The sequence below is a fragment of the Cladophialophora bantiana genome (genome assembly GCF_000835475.1).
Source record: "Cladophialophora bantiana CBS 173.52 unplaced genomic scaffold supercont1.7, whole genome shotgun sequence".
NCBI lineage: Eukaryota > Fungi > Ascomycota > Eurotiomycetes > Chaetothyriales > Herpotrichiellaceae > Cladophialophora > Cladophialophora bantiana.
The window spans coordinates 825,509-844,106 of record NW_015971581.1 but is presented as its reverse complement, the minus strand read 5'-3'; the positions used below and the strand labels follow the sequence as shown (position 1 = coordinate 844,106).

General features: G+C 49.3%; 6 protein-coding genes across 6 annotated transcripts; 5 read left to right on the top strand and 1 right to left on the bottom strand.

Moving 5' to 3' along the window:
* Positions 1 to 485: 485 nt before the first annotated feature.
* On the top strand, positions 486 to 1,405 carry Z519_05305 (uncharacterized protein; the record flags this gene model as incomplete). The annotated part of the gene is made up of 3 exons (XM_016763046.1): positions 486 to 635; positions 718 to 873; positions 926 to 1,405. 3 exons carry the CDS (start codon positions 486 to 488, stop codon positions 1,403 to 1,405), a joined length of 786 nt encoding a protein of 261 aa, XP_016620659.1.
* Positions 1,406 to 6,529: 5,124 nt separating this feature from the next.
* On the top strand, positions 6,530 to 10,981 carry Z519_05304 (uncharacterized protein; the record flags this gene model as incomplete). Its single annotated transcript, XM_016763045.1, has 4 exons — positions 6,530 to 7,652; positions 7,708 to 8,379; positions 8,431 to 8,718; positions 8,781 to 10,981. The coding sequence occupies 4 exons, from the start codon at positions 6,530 to 6,532 to the stop codon at positions 10,979 to 10,981; spliced, it is 4,284 nt and encodes a 1,427-aa protein (XP_016620658.1).
* A 219-nt stretch (positions 10,982 to 11,200) lies between these two features.
* Positions 11,201 to 12,814, bottom strand: Z519_05303 (uncharacterized protein; the record flags this gene model as incomplete). The annotated part of the gene is made up of 3 exons (XM_016763044.1): positions 11,201 to 11,734; positions 11,790 to 12,188; positions 12,269 to 12,814. The coding sequence occupies 3 exons, from the start codon at positions 12,812 to 12,814 to the stop codon at positions 11,201 to 11,203; spliced, it is 1,479 nt and encodes a 492-aa protein (XP_016620657.1).
* A 711-nt stretch (positions 12,815 to 13,525) lies between these two features.
* On the top strand, positions 13,526 to 14,980 carry Z519_05302 (uncharacterized protein; the record flags this gene model as incomplete). Its single annotated transcript, XM_016763043.1, has 4 exons — positions 13,526 to 13,595; positions 13,680 to 13,695; positions 13,783 to 14,006; positions 14,064 to 14,980. 4 exons carry the CDS (start codon positions 13,526 to 13,528, stop codon positions 14,978 to 14,980), a joined length of 1,227 nt encoding a protein of 408 aa, XP_016620656.1.
* Positions 14,981 to 16,134: 1,154 nt separating this feature from the next.
* Positions 16,135 to 16,812, top strand: Z519_05301 (uncharacterized protein; the record flags this gene model as incomplete). Its single annotated transcript, XM_016763042.1, has 1 exon — positions 16,135 to 16,812. One exon carries the CDS (start codon positions 16,135 to 16,137, stop codon positions 16,810 to 16,812), a length of 678 nt encoding a protein of 225 aa, XP_016620655.1.
* A 1,280-nt stretch (positions 16,813 to 18,092) lies between these two features.
* Z519_05300 (uncharacterized protein) lies at positions 18,093 to 18,566 on the top strand (the record flags this gene model as incomplete). Its single annotated transcript, XM_016763041.1, has 1 exon — positions 18,093 to 18,566. One exon carries the CDS (start codon positions 18,093 to 18,095, stop codon positions 18,564 to 18,566), a length of 474 nt encoding a protein of 157 aa, XP_016620654.1.
* Between the last annotated feature and the right edge of the window lie 32 nt (positions 18,567 to 18,598).

Here is an 18,598-nt window from a genome sequence, read left to right as displayed (position 1 = left end):
CAGATTCACGGCGCTAGTGCTAGAGGCGTTGATTCCCTGGTCAACGTGATTATATCGGATCTCTCGGCGTTTAAGAAGCCGTGGAACATACATTGGTATTGTGTCTATGGTGGGTTCCTTGGGCCTTGTCGCTGGAATAGTGATGGGTGCCGCTATTGCGGAAAGAACGAGCTGGCAATTATATGTTTGCATCGAAATATGTTAGCGGGCCTGTACTTGGCCTGTACTAAATCATAATGTCTTAGGAGCTTCCAGCTTCATGTGCCCACATGTACTATCGCTGGAGTCGCACTGGCAGTCTTCTCACGGTAGAAAAGCCAAAATCCACCTTCTATTCACATATCAATAAGGTAGATTGGGTCGGGTCCTTCATTCTAGCGGCCTCCCTCGTCAGTTCACTTTTTGCCATCACATCTGGGGGTGTTACTCATCCATGGTCCTTAGCCTCGATTCTGTGCAGCCATATCTTCAGCGGTCTTGGCATAATGATGTTTTTCTGGTATGAGCGATCACGGGTGAAACCACCAATGCTCGAATTCGAGATGTTCAATAATCGAAGCGTTATCTCTGGCTTCTTTTCCGCCCTGGTCGACGGTGTGGTGCTATGGACGACTCCATACTTCATGATCCTCTATGTATGCTCCAAATGCTCTCCATAAGCGAACCCTTTCTTTCCCCTCCGTTTATGTGTCGTAACGAAACCTGACGTCTCCGAAGTTTCTCATAGTTCGCTCTCACCCTCTGCTTCTGGCCTCTGTCCAGACTCTTCCAGGCATCGGGTCGGTCCCGTCGTCTGCAGCCATCGCTGGTATCTTCATGCTGACCATCCATCGATTTAAGTATCTCACACTTCTCTCATGGGTCTTGATTACTGTCAGCCTCGGTCTGCTCACCTCTTCGACCAAAGAGTCCACTCCGCTGGTAGAATAATGCTACCCAAGTCATCATCGCTGTAGGCGGTGGTATTCTCTTCCCCGGACGGATATACGCGGTACAAGCCCAACAGCGCTCGCTCAGCGGTATCAGCATTGTCAACGGTATGGCTGCTTTCTTCGCCTCTCTAGGTCAGGTCTGTGGAGTGAGTGTCGGGTATGCCGGCGGGACCGTTTTTCAAAACCGATGGAAGACGTTAACCCAGAGGTATATGGATGCCGGTCGTATTCACTCGCGGTTCTTCATCCCTGCCAAAGACGCTGAAGGGACGGCTGATACGATCAAGACACTTCAAGTTGCGGCGCGAGCGGCGTATCAGGGTGTCATGGCTGGTAGCATCAAGACTGTTTGGACCTTTCTCACGGTCATCCCGGCGGCTGCTTTTGCTGCGAGCCTTATGAGAGATTTGAAGTTGGATCAAAATATGTTACAAGACGGGAAAGATAATGCGGAGAGAGTTGCTTTAGCATGACAAGTAATAAGGCGGAAAATGCATGTTGAACATTGGATCACGCAAGTCCTACTGAACTAGCGACGATCACTGGGCCATCTGAGCCGATCAATGAGGAAAATTACCTTGCACCACTGCAATTTGACCAGCTGTCGTCGTGACGAAGCTGCTTTAGGTTCTCCGTTTCAAAAAGGGCAAGAAAAAAAAAGAATTGTATTTTCTTTCTGGATTTTTAGAGCAAAGCTAGTTGGCGAAGGCTATGCTTCCTTCTAAACCTCAGCATCACCATTCTTACGCAGGGCACCTACGGAGAGGTTGCGAATCTGTTTCCCTGGCGTCGCGAGAATGAATGGCGGAAGCGGCTGAAGATGTCGTTTCCCTACTAGGGGCTAGATGGGCGTCACTTCGCCTTCCTAGTTACTATTCACAGACCGCCACTTGTACTTTCATATTGTAACAGAGGACTTCAGGGTTCGGCGTGCACGTGCAACAACGCACAGAGGTCTGTCCAGCAGATCGGGAAGCGGGAACGCGTTTCTGGTCGATACTGACGAGACAACACCACCACCAACACCACCCAAAGGGGGCAGCAGCTAGGGCTACGCGCACCTAGCACAGCGGTAGCATCGAGGAACAGGACAGGACTGATCAAACACTCAAGAATAGATTGACGGCACCAAAACCATTGAATTCACGATGCTCCTTCAAAACTGTCAAGAATAGCACTCTGCCAGCACTGTAGACTGTCCTGCTCCCAGCGATCTAATTAGGTTTTACATGTGGGCTGACAGACCTCTGCCCTGCCAGTCCACCACCAGCCCAGCACAGCCACGTCGCCTTGTTGCAATATATGTACTTTTCAATTAGTTAAAGAGATTTGCCCGAGAATCGCTTCCAGGTTCGATGCTTTGCTGTTTTTGACAGCGCCTAGGAGTGAGGCATTCAAGGCTGACTTGTTTCCGTTTATGGTAATTAGCAGGTGTGGATATTTCCATATAGGGTAGTGGGTGGGTCTGGGCAGATGCATTTTCACTGGGGCAGAGCTGCACTGACCGTTCTTTACGCGACAACTTTGGAACGTTCTACATCTTGTATTGACAAATGTATACTCCAGGTAGGTTAAGATTATCTACCTAGTATTCGTTTACTCCTTCATAGTATGACGATGGAGCCGGTTCAGCTTGAGCAGTTTTCTATTCTCTATTGTCTGTCAATAGTCCTCGCTCTTTGAAACTCCGTGAGCTTATAGTGTCTTCCTGCGCTTAAGACTATTTAAACTTAAATTTCTAGCACCGCATCGTCTGGATCCATTTCGCTCTCTTGCTGTGCCTAACTAGATACACAGAAGCACTACACTTAGACGTACCAGTCTCGAGAGTTTTACTCTAAAGCAGGACTGTTGATTCAAGATGAGCCACACTACTCGCGAAGGACCTTCCAACTTAGCCTTCCATCGAACCTGACAGTCAACCTCGCGCTCAACCTTCCACTCAATGTCTCGCTCAGTAACAGGCTCAAAATACTGCTGCAGTCGCAATGACTGTGGTACTGTGCGACATACTCCATTCGAGGAAAATCAGTGTGCTTGGAAGCCTCCACCAGCAGCCGCACTCCTTTCCAGAACCTCAAATTCATTCTGGAAGCACCCCAGCATTTATTTGTGTTCTTTCAGACGAATGTCCATCGCTTCAGGCCGGTAGTGACAAGAGAACAGACCATGACGAGGTCAGTAGCTCCTAAAATGGCCGTGATATCCCAGAGCACATCTAACTCTGTTCAATTTCGACTTACAGATCATGAACGAGACAAGTTTCATCGTGATTTCAAGATTTATTGGATGCTCAACTTTAGGTTATCTAGCACGAAATTCTCCACGACGAAATCGGCATTCATATTTAGTGGCGTGCACTAAGAATCGCTGACCAAGAGCTTCATCTATGCAAAGAGTCTCAGCCCAGCAATGCTTATCATTTACTCCCTCCTCAAATTTGTACACAGCCTAGAGGACTCCTGTGATACTGAGATCTGTGCAGATGGTTGATCGCATTTTCCTATCCTCTGAGATGTCTGTCTATCCTGTCCTTCCGTGATTCCATTCCTGTTTATATAAACGTTTGGTGTTAGTCTAGAGCGCCATCCTTGAACGGTTCCTGGACGCTTCATCCATGACGGCACTGTATTGATCAACCGGTCATGATACCACTTGTTCTTTACATATTGCTCTATGCGCTGGTGGCATGATAATCGATATTTGTTACTCAAATCCAATCCTGCACCCGCATATCACGCGTATCCTGTGGACCCCCCTCTATCGGAATTTCCGCCCCCGGCGGAGTTTCATGACGAAGAAGGCGAACAGGAAGATGGCAAAGAGGGACAGGGCGGAGAGGAAGAAGGTTACTGACAACTGTGAATGCGTCATGTCGAGGCGATTCGAGACTAAGAGTACATTAGAAGTCACGAATCTGGCCCGCGAAGCGGGTCAGGCTCTAATGATGGTCAAAATGCAGATTTCTAGTGCCAGAGAGTCTTCGCTGTTCAGCAAAGGGAAATCTTGAAAGGAGGAGAGTGTTGGCCACAATAAGCGACGAGCCAGGCGCAGTCTATGCCTAGGTTCTCGTAATACTCGGCCGCATTTCCCAGTCATGAAGGGGTAATATTTTTGGATGTGATTCCGACTTAGCCCATCAATAGTTGTTCAAATATAAGCAGCCATCGAGTATTGTCGGCAAAGACACTATTCGCAAGCCATTTCTTTTTTGGCTGGAGACTGAACGAAACCACATACAAAAGCACCAGACGACCCACTCCTTGTCCAAGATACACGAGAAGGAAACCTTGAGAGTTACCCACTGGAAAAAGGCGCGGGGCTGAAAATGTCACTTTGTACAGTTCATTGTTCTCGGACGATGTCGCCAGAATCAAAGCCAGAATCATCACGTACACATTAGATCAGCAAGAGAACCCTGGTTTGGATCTCTTGGACAACGATTAATAGAGAAACTTTCAGAAACTCTCCCGCAGGCCGGGATTCGGACCGTTTTGCCATTTCAAAATAGACGGGTGAAGATATTCTCCAAATGAAGCCGTAGTGGTTCCGAATCAGCTCTTGAGGGACAAGCTTGAGTCGAACAAGCACGGCTCTGTCGATATATGTCAGGCCAAGAGCCTGCGTCTAAGCCTGAATTGAAAGATCAGCTGAGGATTATAGGTGTAAATGACTCGAAGCTTACTATAAGTCTGTGAACTTGGACAAATACCTGGCATCATCGTCCTTGCTTCGGTCGATGGTGGACCGTAAATTTTGCTTCAATCTCATCGACTCATCCAATGCGGATCCTTTAGGACTCTCATTTTCTCTGCTCGGGCCCTTGATAGCCGTCCATATATTTTGTTGTCAGGTACAGCCTGTCTTTGATTGCGCTGTATTGTCCATCAATAAATGGGCTCACTGAACAGATCCGCGACATCTTACAGCTCTCTGAAGCACATGTCGTTCAAGTCGCAGGTAGATGAAGTCAAGTTAAAACGAAGCCGATGATGGACCAAGTGGTCTTCCAAATTCTCTTTTGGGGATGAAGCTTGGAAGTGTCTTCGATATTCTTCGACATAAAAGCGATTCGATGACGAGGCAAGTCCCAATCTCCTAGTTCATATGCGCTTATCAGCAAGTCAAGGCCTGACGGTGACCGGGTACGTTACACTTATTGTGGGCGTACATGCCACTAACGTCCCAAGATGACTGGCTTGTTAGTTGTCGCCCTGATAGAGGTATCACCATTTCACATGCCTCCATGCACTATCCGAAATTGAACCCCCCCCTCCAGCAGCCCGGGGCTTTTCAACAGGCCGTAAGAGCCTAGGAATCACCTTGTTCAGGATTGCCTGATGCATTTGCTGCATTTCGTCATTGTCTCGAACATACTGCTCATCAACACGAAGACTTTTCCCAGGAGCTTATCCATCTATTCCGCTGGGGGCATGCAGCTATATTGGTGGGCACTGAAAATCCATGTTTTCCGTTGGGCGAAAATCCATTGGAATGCATTTCGACAACCTTCACGTGGAATGAATTCGAATCCGGCACACTGCCGGTCATGCTGAAAAAGCTGGCAAGGGGGTATTGCTGTTGGTAGCGTACGTTCCAACAGCGATCGGCACTCTGGACTAGGTCTGGAATGGCTCGGGATATTACAGATGTTGATACATATTCACCTTGCAGACCAATCTTGCCGACTGCGATTTTGGTAAGCTTAACTCACAAAATTAGCGGCTAGTAGTCAATCGGCCAGGGCGATTTACTTTGAGAAAGAAATCCAGGCCGCCACCACGGTCTGCACAGTCTGAATGGCTGCTATCCTCGGCCAGGGAGCGGCACCATGTGGAAATACACTCTTGACCTTCAATCCTAAGGGAAAGTCTTCAAAGCTAACATGAGCACCAATTCAGAAAAGGACCAGATGCTCACTAGCTGCCACATTAGGATCGACATATTGAATACAGCAGTCCGAAGGTACGCCTATCAATCCACCTACAGTGTTGCGTGTGTTGGATCTGATGGGAAATTCGGTATTGCCAGCAATATCGGAAACTCGAGGGACATGTGTGTGGCCTTTGTCCATTCTCGTTGTCGTAATACTGTTCCCTTCAATGTCGATCTTCTGATAGGGCGTGTTTGGGCATGTACACACCTTCATCGTGGTGAAGAAAGTCCTTGGACGAACCTTTCTATCCAAATGACCAAGCTGACTGGTCTGTACAGGACATTTGCGGTGTTTCCATGTCGACGCTGGTCGGTGACCCAGGTCAATCTGTTGGCACCTAGGTTGCTGGTGGATATTGGACTGTTCTTCGCCTGCATCGTACAACGCAGCCGTGGACGATTCAGCCGCGTTGCTGCCTGATTATGCAGAGGAAACCCCCACCCCCCCAAGATTGGAAGCTCTAAGCCCCAATACAATGCTGGCTCTGGGGCTAAATTGTGACACGTCAACTGTCACTCCCCATTGAGAGAATCTCGAGCGCCGATAATTCATTCTCCGTCGGTCGCTGTTTTCTTTTCTTCTTTCCATTCTCGATCGAGTTTCTTTTAACCTCTGGATTTGAGGCGATAACTGGCCGAAGCGGCGATTGTGCCTCACAAACATGACATCCCGGATTGACCCGACCCAGTACACTGTCGGGTGGATCGCTCCTATGTCTTTGGAGCTCACCCCTGCGATCGCGATTCTGGAAGACCATAAAGAAGTGTCGATACCGGATGATAAAGGCATCTATCATGTGGGGAAAATAGGACCCCATTTTGTTGTGATGGCTGTGTCCTCGATGATTGGAACCGCTGCCGCCAGTTCGGTCGTGGAGCACATGTGCCGCTCATTTCAGAGTATTAAACATATTCTCGTTGTTGGCATAGCAGGTGGGATCCCCCACTATGGTTTAGATTTGCAGGAGCAAATCGTCTTGGGCGACGTGGTCGTTGGCGTGCCACTGAATAATGATGGAGGAGTGAAGCATTATGAATTCGGCGCCTGGGTGGAGAAGGGCAAACTGAGTGTTAGTGGACATTTGCTCCATCCGTCTTCCACTCTTCTGACTGCAGTCAACAATCTCCGAAGCCGTCATATGCTAAAGGAAGGCACCCGAATCCCTGAATTTCTCCGCGACTTACGAGCCAATATTGGGGACCATGAAATATTGGATTTCCATGACCCTGGGGAGGAGTATGATCTTCTTTTTGATGATGATTACTCCCATACATATCGGGCTGTCTCCTGTCAATTACTGTGCGATAAAGAACGGTCAAGGCAACGGAAAGATCGAGGCAGCAAAGCGTCACGAAAAGAGGATTCACCCCTTATCCATTTTGGCACAATCGGCTCGGCTAATACCCTGGTGATCTCAAGTGAAAAACGCAACAGCCTGTACCAAGATTACGGGATGATTTGCTTTGAAATGGAATCAGCCGGTGTATTGAGCCACTACCAGGGTCTCGTGATCCGAGGAATCAGCGACTATGCAGATTCCCACAAGAACAAGAACTGGCAGAAATACGCCGCTGCCACGGCGGCTGCGTGCGCCAAAGAGATCTTGCTCCTCGTTCCTGCAATCCATGCTACTCAAAGGAGCAGTAGCACCCGAAACGTCAATGCTAGCTCCGGACTTCAGAATAACACCATTGGCAATGGCGACCAGTACAACCCCGACACCCTGTACTCTCAGCATACCCGCCGCTACTTGGACAGGGAAATTCTGTCTGTCACACCAGCAGGTAAAATATATTCGTTCTTGAATGGTAATAAGTTCTGACAATCCCCTTGGACCAGGTGATAAATATCGAATTCCGGTTGAACTCCCGTATCACAGGAACCGGTATTTCAAAGGAAGAGAGGAACCACTCCAACAAGTTTCGAGGCTGTTTTGGGCCAAAAATGCTACAGGACACCGTCTGGATCGTCAACAAATAGCGCTCTCAGGTTCTTCAGGAACAGGAAAATCACAAATTGCACTAGAGTATGCGTACAGATACACCGAGGAATATTCCGCAATCTTTTGGATCAACACCAAAAATGAGTCTGAGATGGACGTTAGCACTCGCAAAGCAGTGGAGTCAATCATTCGCTATCGCTCTAGAAAACCTTCGACCAAGACTTATCGGCGCATTGCTCATTCGCTCGGCCTCGAGGTGCTTAATATTACGTGCAAAGACAGCCTACTGAAGGCTGTGGATGAATCATCTTGTGCTCAGTGTCTCAGGAATTGGTTGGGTCAAGAGTGTAATGACAGATGGTTGCTTGTGTTGGACAATTATGATGACCCGGCAAGCTGCGATCTCGAGAAGCTTTTGCCAACTCAAGATTTTGGTCATGTGCTTATTACAAGCTGCAGTCCAAACTCCTACCCCGGCTGCAGTAGAATCGAGGTTCCGACAGGCATCAAACAGCACGACGCGGTGGATCTGTTAGTCCGAATACTGGGGAAGGACATTGGGCCAGATGGTACGTCTCACTGAATTTGCGCTGTCATCCATGCATATCTAACATACATAGAAAATGAGGATGCAGTGAATTTAGTTGAGGCAGTTGGCCGACATCCATTCGCCGTCACTCTTATTGGAGCATTCTTATGCAAGGCTCCAATGCCACTTCATATATATGCACAAGACCTGGAGAATCTCGACGAATCACTGAAGCCACTACAAACTGTCTGGCAAATGTCACTCCAGAAGCTCACTGCAAGTGCAAAACATTTATTTTGGCTAATTTCATTAATGGGCAATGAAGATATCCCAAAGGAATTTCTGTTGGGAGGAAAGGGCATTATAGCCTGGATGACATGTATGCTTCTATTCCACCAAACAGCAGGCGCTCGGGTGACTAACATACCAAATTTTCGACAGCTGACCGAGCCATATACAAGGCTCTTGGAGAACTTACTTCCCTCTCTCTTGTGGGTCAGAAGCAGGATGACAGTTTGTACGTCCACCAGCTTCTGCATGAATGGGCTCGCGATCACACAGAGAATGCAAAACTCGAAAATTCTAGACTAGTGATAGATATCATCAGGTCTACGTTCGCTTTTGGTGACAGCAGGAGCGCTGACAAGTGTGCCTACGAGCGTCGGATCTTGCCGCACATCAACAGATGCTTGGAACTTTTCAATTCGCAACCACCTTCTGGTAATAGTCGCTTGGATTATTGGAATCAGAAGGCCGCATATGATCTCGCCCGAGTGTACACAGATCTTGGTTACGTGCAGAAGTCTAGTCTCCTCTACGAACGGAGTCTCATGAGTATAGGTGACCCTGGTCATCCCCTAGTTTTGGAGATGATGGATTCTTTCGGGGTGAATCTGAGATTGCAAGGTAAATACGATGAGGCGCTGAGCTGGTGCCGGCGAGCCCAGGATGGCATTGAGTCCCAACATGGTAAGGAAAGCTTGGAGGCACTTACCGTGGCACACAATATCGCTTTTGTGTACAAAGAACAGGGCAGGTACACCGAGGCTATTGCGCAATATAAGGAGGTTTTGAGGCAGCAAGAGCCTTCCTCGGCTCTCGAGACGCAGCATCAACTCGCCTGTGTCCTTAGAGACTCAGGAGAGTATCCAGAAGCTCTGGTACGACTAGAGCAGGTGTACAAGGACAGAAAGAAGAGTCTAGGGGAAGATCACCCGAACACACTTGACACACTTCACGCCATTGCCACGGTTCTCGAAAAGCAAGGCAAATATAAGGAGGCTCTGGAACACCATGCCTTAGTTTTGAAAGAACAGAAGAAGTCTCTAGGTGTAGGTCATTATTCAACACTTGACACCATGGACAGCATTGCTAGCATACAGGAAAGACTGGGGCAATATGATAATGCTTTGGCATCATACCGGGAAGTGCTGAAAGGTCTCGAGGATATTTTTGGAGAAGGCCAAGATCATCCTTGGATTGCCAGCGAATACTCAGGCATAGCAGACATTTTACTGCGCCAGGCCAAATACGATGAGGCTGAAACAACCTACAAGAAGGCACACTCCTCCTTCAAGAGACTGGATATGGGACTACGCGGGGAGTTTCCAACCGCTACCAATATAGCGAGAGTGCTGCGCGACAAAGGGCAGTATCAGGACGCAGTGAAATGGTGTGAGATCGCGCGGAAAGGGCTCCAAAAGCTAGGCGAAAACGATGAACATATGCTCGCTGCGAAGGTCTGCACCGCCCATATAGCTGAGCTTCGAGGAATGTACCGCGAAGCACTTGGAATGAGCCTGCAGTTATGTGAAGCTTATGGGAAGAAGTACGGCGAGAATCATGCCGAAACTCTCAAAACGAGATGCAGACTTGGCAGTGTTCTCAATTGTCAAGGACAATATCAGGAAGCTTTGGAGCATTTTGAGCAGGCAGTATCAGGGCTCACGGCGGCAATTGGAGCGGATCATCATCAAACACTGGTGGCCGTTCAGGGTCGCGCCGATGTCCTCCAGCAACTCGGCGACTATGATCAAGTTTTGGAATTGTGTGAGCACATCCAGAAAACTCTGGGGGGCGTCCTTGGTGAGAAGCATCCGCAAACATTAATGGCCGTTTACCGGTATGGCAGTGCCTGTGTCAACAAAGGAGAAAATACAACAGGGCTGAAGGCTATCCAGAGGGCGATGGACGGGTGGAAACCCGTCCTCGGGGAAACCCACCCCCACATATTTATGTGCTTGGAGGATATCGGCAACGCGTACAAGGGTCTCGGGGATTCTGACCGGGCAATCGACTCTTACAAGAAGGCGATAGATGGATACCATCTCAGGCTTAGCGACGGCCATCCGTGGACATACAGAGCGCAGGTGAGCTTAGCTGGTTTGTTGGCTGCAAGGGGTCGTGGCCAACATGAGGAAGCGAAGCGTCTTTACTCCACAGCGATCTTTGGACTGGAGACCACACTCGGAAGCACGCACCCTTGGACCATTGCAGCAACGGATGACAAGAATAAAGTGTTCCCGCAAAGAAAAGTCTCAAAATGGGTACAGATATTCCAGGTTTTCCTTGCCTTAGGGATCTTTGGCCTGTGGGTTCTTCGGCCTGTGGATCTATGGAGCTTTTTGGAGTTGATGTTGTGATTTGATGCAGATACTTCGGGTGGGTAGATGAATGGGAGGCCATGATTTGAGGGGTCCGTTGGAGGCATTTTCGTCAAGGGACTTTACATACATTGAATCGAAGGCCTTGCAGCCCAGGCCCGTCATTGTGACACTTTTCCTGCTGGATCTTACACCTATTCTTGACAGCGAGGTATAGAATTGTCAAAGCGGAGAAATCACACGGTAAATTATTGTTGCCTATGTACTGGCCTTGACGCCAAAATTGTACAGTGGGATGGAATCCTTCTTCGCGTGGACGCCCTTGAATTCGGGGAAAACCAAGCGACCCGCGCTATTGTGAAGAGTCTCAGTGTGTTTCAAGAAAGGCAGCCCTATCAGGGCATCATATTTGTATCCTTCGACAACAACGAATTCCACATCCGTCCAGATTTTCTTCCTCCCATCAAAGCTCCATCTCACCTCAACGCAGGGGCATTTCGTTGACGTGGACCCATCCGCCATCAAGAGCGTCTGAAAGCGTTGCGAAGATTCATCGACCTGAATGTTTTGCTTCCTCAGCCACTCCGCTTTGATGAGGTTACATCCCCCGCCAGTGTCGATGAGGGGCTTGATGGCCTTGCCATTGAACTTGCCCGGGAATGTGAGAAAATCGTCATTCGCATTCTGATCGATTTTGCCGGAGACAAGCTCACTGTCCTCTTCTGAACAACAAATAGAACATGGAGGCCCGCCGCCGCCACCGGTCTCGCTGTTCCCTTGGAAAAGATCAGGCTGGTAACGATGTGAGCTGTTCTCCTGATGAAATAAAGATGGGAAGGATATTCACCCGTAACCGAAGATTTCTTGCTCGAAGATCAGCATCATCACCAAGACCCAGTGCAACGGCAGCGTCACTCCTAGAAACTCGTTGCAGGACTGCGAGATCCCTGAATGGTAGCGAGTCCAGCACATACTGCCTTACCAGATCCTTCAGGCTCCTGTTGCCAGATTGAATCAGTTTGAGAAGAGTATCGAGTGGTGGGCTGCCAATCTCAAGATCCTTGATCTTGCGTAGAAATTCCAAGATACTGTCCCATTGGGCGGAAGCCGCTTGTGTAACTGCTCTTTGGCCAAGAACGGACAACTGTAGATACAGGGACGTGTGCAACTCTAGCTCCTGATCGCGAAACAGGAGTCGACAGAAGTTGTTCCACTGCTCAAATTCTTCCACATAATCCTCGGCAAACTTAATTGATAGGAAGCAGGAGTGTTAGTTGGGATACTTCATTACATTTTGAGGATTCTGAGATCGAGACCCCATCTTACCTCGCCATGGTATTCGAGCAGAGCCTCAGGTGGTAGAGACTCTGCCGCTGCTGCCGCACCTCGCGCCACCCCAGCTGCTCGATACGCAGACCCAGCAGCCCAGACAGCTGCAATCACGGCTCTCTTTGCGACGCGATGGTCAGCAGAACTAGATGCAGCCTCTGTCGCTGCCCCTACTGCGCCTGCTGCTACGTTCGCGGCAACTGCAGCAACACCTGTAGCTTCCGAAGTGAGTCTGATCTCTCGCCCTTTGTCACCCTCAGCTTGTTCAGAGGATGAGGCGTTTCTTTCTGCTTCCTTGACGGCCTGGGAAATCTGCTCCAATAGTCTTGCGAGGCTTTCAAACCCTTTCGCTGGAACAGCAAACGTTCTGTTGGAGGATTCTAGATTATCTGCAAGGTGAAAAAGTATATCATGAAGCTGGTGTACCTGCAACTCAATCGCAGTAGCCCTTTGGTTGATCTCCTCGTCGTCATCCACCATGCAAGTCAAATTGCAAGTATGGCGACCTCCGGCGATTTTCTCCAGGCACTTCCATCGATACATTTGAACCTTGTGGATGTTGCAGTGTGGGATGGTCCTGGACGAGGTCGAAATATTACTTGGGTTGGAAACTGAGGGGCAACGGTTCTAGCTTGACCAGAAGATGCTAACGACTCCAGGAAAGACGTGCGGAATTCACCGGATTCGAGTTATAATAGTACGACAGTGGAGAGGCAGGTTTGGTAAGGTTGAATTAGCTTTTGAGCTGACAATGGTGGTAATTTCTCAGCCTGGATACAGCACCTGGGCTGGGAAGCACCTTGCACCTCTGGAGCTGAGCGTTGAGAAAGAGGCTCTGCAACCGCCCTACCCAAGCAAACGGGTGAGCGAACCAGGCTCGTGTTGGCCCGAGGCAGCCACTACTGCAATTCTCGCATAAGTTTTGCACCGCCATTCTTCGACCTACATATTCTCACCAACCCCAACAATACCTCATTCGACCAGCCCTTTATTCCTAATCATGTCAAAATCAAATCAAATCGGGACACGTACATGCTCTGAGACTTTTCCAGGTGTGCTCTGAATTAGAGCCAGCGCTCGCAGGCCCCAACCGTAATGCCTTTGATTTTTCTCTTCAAGAGCGCCCTCCTCTTCCTTCTGCCTCAGCTTTACCCGTAACACTTTTAGAACTTTCGCCCTAAAAGTCCTCTTGATTACATCGATAAGAAACACCCTGAAAATCTTTGTCATAGTCTTCTTTCAAATCTCTTTCTCATGGGGGCCCAAGCGTCTCCTAATCTGACGATCTTCCAGCGTTTGATCCTCCTGGTCAAGACACTCCAATGTATGTTCCCCTAGTGACAAACTTTGGCATCCTGAATGGCATTGAATGAGGCCCTGATCTTACACCTTACTAACTCTGGCCTAGTCGCTTGGTTTATTGGGTACGTTCCATCTTCCCAAGGGCTCCTCACCTAACGCTACTATTGATTACCACAATTGATTGCTTTGATAACTAACAGGCAATGTAGACATCTGTACCTCATCCTCTGTGTTCTAAGATACACCTCCTTATGGATCCACCTGAAGTGTTACGACGGCACGGCCCGGTTCTGCTACCGTACCGCCTTCATTTCCGCTGCCACTACTTATGGCATTGCCGTCTATAAGATTTTGTGTTTCCGCACCAGAACCAGCCAAAAGGTCCCAGGGAGTGCTCTTAGCATTGCTGCCTACGAGACTGTCCAGTATCTCGGTGTGTGGCGCTCCTCCCCAAAATAATCCAGACTCTGGATGCTGACCTCTTTCTCAGCTCTGGCCCTTGTCTGGCTCTTCATGCCCCAGCGGCATAGTGCTCTGCTCCCTTATTTCATCTACTCCATCTTCCACGTCGCTGTCTATATCCGCTCCGATCTGATCCCCACAATCCAAGCCAATCTCATCCAAGATATCCGCACACTCCAGACGAATGTGGTCTCCACAATCCAGACCAATGTAGTCTCCACAATCCAAACCGAAATCGAGAACAATGTGGTCAACCCGCTCCAATCCAAACTGCAGACAAATCTCAACCCCCTCCAGACCGCACTCCAGACCAATCTGAACCTTGAGCTTCAGGCCACACTCAAGACCATACCTGTCGCTCCTGCTGCGGCCGCTCTAGTTCCGGAGATGGTCCCCCCATCCGACTTTATCGCCGACAAGATTAGCATCTTTGTCAACAAATGCTATGACATGTCTATGTCAGTGCTTGCTCCGACTATGATATCGTTCTTTGTGCCCCAGTGGATCTATCCCATCTTTTATCTAGTCACCAGGTTTACCGCTCTTCCTGTTGACACTTCAGGTGCAAAGGCACCAACGCTCGACTCTCTCGCCGACAATATTGGTGTCTTTATCAAGACCTATTACAACATTTCCATGTCAGTTGTGACTGGACTCGAGATTTCCATCTGGTTTAGTCTCCTGTTCTCAGCCATCACCTTGCAGCGCCAGTCGTGGATCATGATCGTGGTCTACACCGGCTTCCTCCGCGCCCGTTATGACCTGAGCGACTTAGCTCAGCTCGAGGCCAAGGTTGACGGCTTCCTCGACGCCCAGAATGCCTCTCTTACTGGTCGCCAGGCCTGGAAGAGTGCCATGGTGCTTACGCACAAGTTCTATCATGTGTCAGATCTTACCAAGTATATGGGTGGTGATTCCGCTCCCAAGAAGATGAAACAACGATAAATGATGTATCCAGTTGGATCCCAGATCACATGCCATTGAGGTAGCCGCCCGATAAGCACCATGTGGCATTAGGCATGATAGATGCAGCTACCGCAGCTGCTCCGACTTAGCTGCTGCCACAGACAGTCTGAATATCACACTTGTATCCTCTATTCGGATCCTCAACTGGATCCGCTTGAGACACGGGACTGGCACTCGAGCATTGGTTGCCTTACATTGTAGCCACCAGGATACCAGCCCCTGCTTCTTCCACGTACGGATACTCAGCAAATTTGGACTTGTTGCTCTCTATGCTGTCATGTATGGGGAAGTGGCATTGGACTAGCCTGATTAGGCAATTCCTCGACTCTTGGCACCGCGGCACCTAGGCTACCTAGCTCGCTGGGTACTGGGTATTGGATAGTCAGAGTTTGGATGCGATTCGAAATCTTGGCCCCGGAGAAGCTGTGCCGGTAATATTGCGGCCGCCAACAGGCTAGACCAAAGAACACAAATATACTCCGTATTGCGAAGAGCCTTTTGCAAGATCAATCTCCCTAACTCCAACGACGGCGACGATTAATCCACCACCCAGCCGCTTCTCTGCTCCGCCAGGGAAAACGTGCACTGGATCCTTTGTCACGGACGCCAGCATTATTGCGGTTTGATTCAGCCGCAATGCAACGTGGACGATGTGTCCGCCAACCGCTTGCAAGGCAGAAACCAATGCCCCAAAGCCACGCCTTGCTGGGAGAGCCTATTCGATTGGGTTGACGCATAGAGCTATTCTTTTATTTCCTACCTACAGGATACTCTTGCCTGAGCCGACTTTATGGGCGAAGTGGTCGTCATCTCTACATAGAGAGACCAACAAACCGGGCCGCTGCCCCCTAGAATCCCCCCATTTTTGCAGGCCCATTTGAGGTGACTCCTAGGGCCCTGCCAAGAAGAGAACGAATCTACTGTGTAATATGTATTATCCATTTCAACTCCAATAAAATTTTAAACCAACATCATGTCTATGGGCCCCTCTGAATCTGAATCTACAAGCCAGTCGGCCTACGAACCCAGACGCTCACAACTCACGGATGCGAGATCCGGAGTTTCAGCATCTCCGTTCAGTACCAGTCAGCAGACAATCGATCACGACATTAGAGGCCGACACGACGGCTACCATGCATGACAATAGGGATAGATTTACAGGTGCGACAGGTTCAATAGGCTCAATTCCCGGTTCATGGGTGGAATACTCTGCGAAAAACCAAAGAAGAGACATGACAGAGCCGTACAACGAGGATTCGCATCGAACAGACACCTATAAAGAGAGAGATGATTCGATTCAGAAGTCTATGAAGGCAAAACTCTCAAAAGCTGATAGTTTCGAACAAAGCCATGCCCTCAAAGAAGAAGAGGCCTTGGAAAGGCCCTTGAACCCGCAAGAAATCGGCACCGGAAAGGGGATTGGCGTTGGAGGGATAGGTCCCAATCATTTGGATGAGATTCGCATGCGTATGAAGCAGATGTACAAGGCTGTCATTGATCTGGCTGAACAAAACACAATATTGGCGTCGCAACTTAGGGAGGCAGATCAACACAACATAACATGGCAGGCACAAACCCCAGAGGAATCGGATGGTAAAGGCTCCTGTGTCGGAAAGGAGACAGAGCCGATTGCCGCTCTCGAGATGTCGAGGAGAAAGGCTGAGGATGAGGCACAGCGGTTGAAAGATGCTAACGCAAAGCTTGATGTAAAGCTCGCAGAGGTGGAGAGGAAATGCGAGCTTGTCATGCGGGTTCTGGTTGCTGTAGTTGCCGCCTTTCTTTTAGCCATGGGAATCAACCTTGGCACATAGGTCCGAGTTGGCTCTCTGAGGCGGAAAGGGGGCCGTTCTTCCCTGCAACTGCGGCGCCATTCCAAATCATTCGTACTGTAGCTTTCGCAGCCCCAATCAATATTGCAGCAAAACCCTGTGCCACCACCGCCCAGTAATCATGACCTATTCCCCAGTCCTACAGTATGCAGGGTTGAGATTTTAGCCCAACACAGCTCTTGCACGTAATCCACCCCCCACCAAACACCAGGGGAGAGTCAAATCGGCTCCTCACCCTGCGACGCGGGTGCCCTGCATAACCAAGCTGAACAATAGCATCTTGATGGGTGACGATGACGGTGACGATGACGATGCGGGTCTTCAATAGTAGCCCGAGTGCTAACCACCAAAGAGACTACAAATGAACGAGACTAGGCAACCGGTGTAAATGAATCACTCAACTGAGGATGGCTCGATTCCCATCGTAATTCGGATCGCACGTGTATTGGATCGTTGGAGACGCATTGGTCAGGTTTTCTTTTCCGTCACTCGTATTCTTGCCATGCTGTCTGCTGTCTAGCAATCTGCAGCTGTTGGAGCTACTGGAGCATGCACCTCGCCCCTTCCATGGCAGGCACTTTTGGGGTGGCCTTGAATGCCTGTTAGGCTGATATCCCACCACTCTCGTATTCCACGGTGTAGATAGGGGCCATCGTCTCCAGTCTTCTGGTGCCCAAGATAATCTCAAATGGGATCTCCAATTTTGCTCAGCAGAGACACTCTGCCTTGTCTTCGCATGAATGCCTCATTTTCATTCACGTACATTCGGTTGCCTACAATTCCCCTTTTTGGCCTTTGTGCACGCCCTGTATTGCGCCGTTTGGGCACCAATGCACCTCACTGGTCGCATCCCATCAGACAAGCCGCAAAAGCAAGCAATCCTACCTGCCATTGGACCTTTTGACCTGACGTCCTCCTGCTGAACTATCAACTCTCACAGACGAGTTGTTCTTTGGAAACGACGGATTCCGTAAGTCTGTAGCCTTGAAGAGCTGGCGTTGTGTGATAATACTGTATGTACACCAGCATGCCCCCGAGAGTCTACTGGTGAATCCGCTGATTCTCCAACAACCAACTATAGCCTACCTTTCCAATTTTTTTTATAGGAATAGCTGCATCGAGCCATAGGGTTGTTGGAGGCCCGAAGTCGAAGAAATTTAACACTTCACTCTAGGGCTAGGATTTCCTAACCAACCTGACACAAGTGACTGAGACAAAAAAGAAAAGAAAAGAAAAGAAAAACAAACCTCGGGACGACCAGGATGACGAGCAGGTCCGCCAAGAAGGACTCCCGCAGAGCTGGAGGAAGTGAAGATGACTGGCAGAATTCGAAAATGACGTGGCCACAGCCCCAAGACGGCGCATATAAGTCAGACCTCTCGTCCAAGCATTCGGGCGACGAGCTCCGCCAACAAACAACCCTCCGGGTTCAAAAATTGGCCGCGTTGAGACAGCATGCGGATTCACTGGAACCAGCGATCCAGAGCAAGGCGAGAAGACAGGCTGATGAGCAGAAGAGCAGCGCGGATCTGGAGATGCAATTGAATTGCAAGATCGAAGAAATGCAAAGGCGAATTGAAGCGCTGGAAACGGAGAACGAGGAGCTGAAAACCAAGATCAGAACTCAGGACGCGAAGTACCTCGAGTTATGGGAGGAAAGCGAAGTGATCTGGGAGAGCATTGAGCATGTGACTGGAAAAGTGGTGAAAGTCAAGGGGATGATCGATGATCTTTGACACAACACGGCCGGGTCTCCCCAAAAGACGTG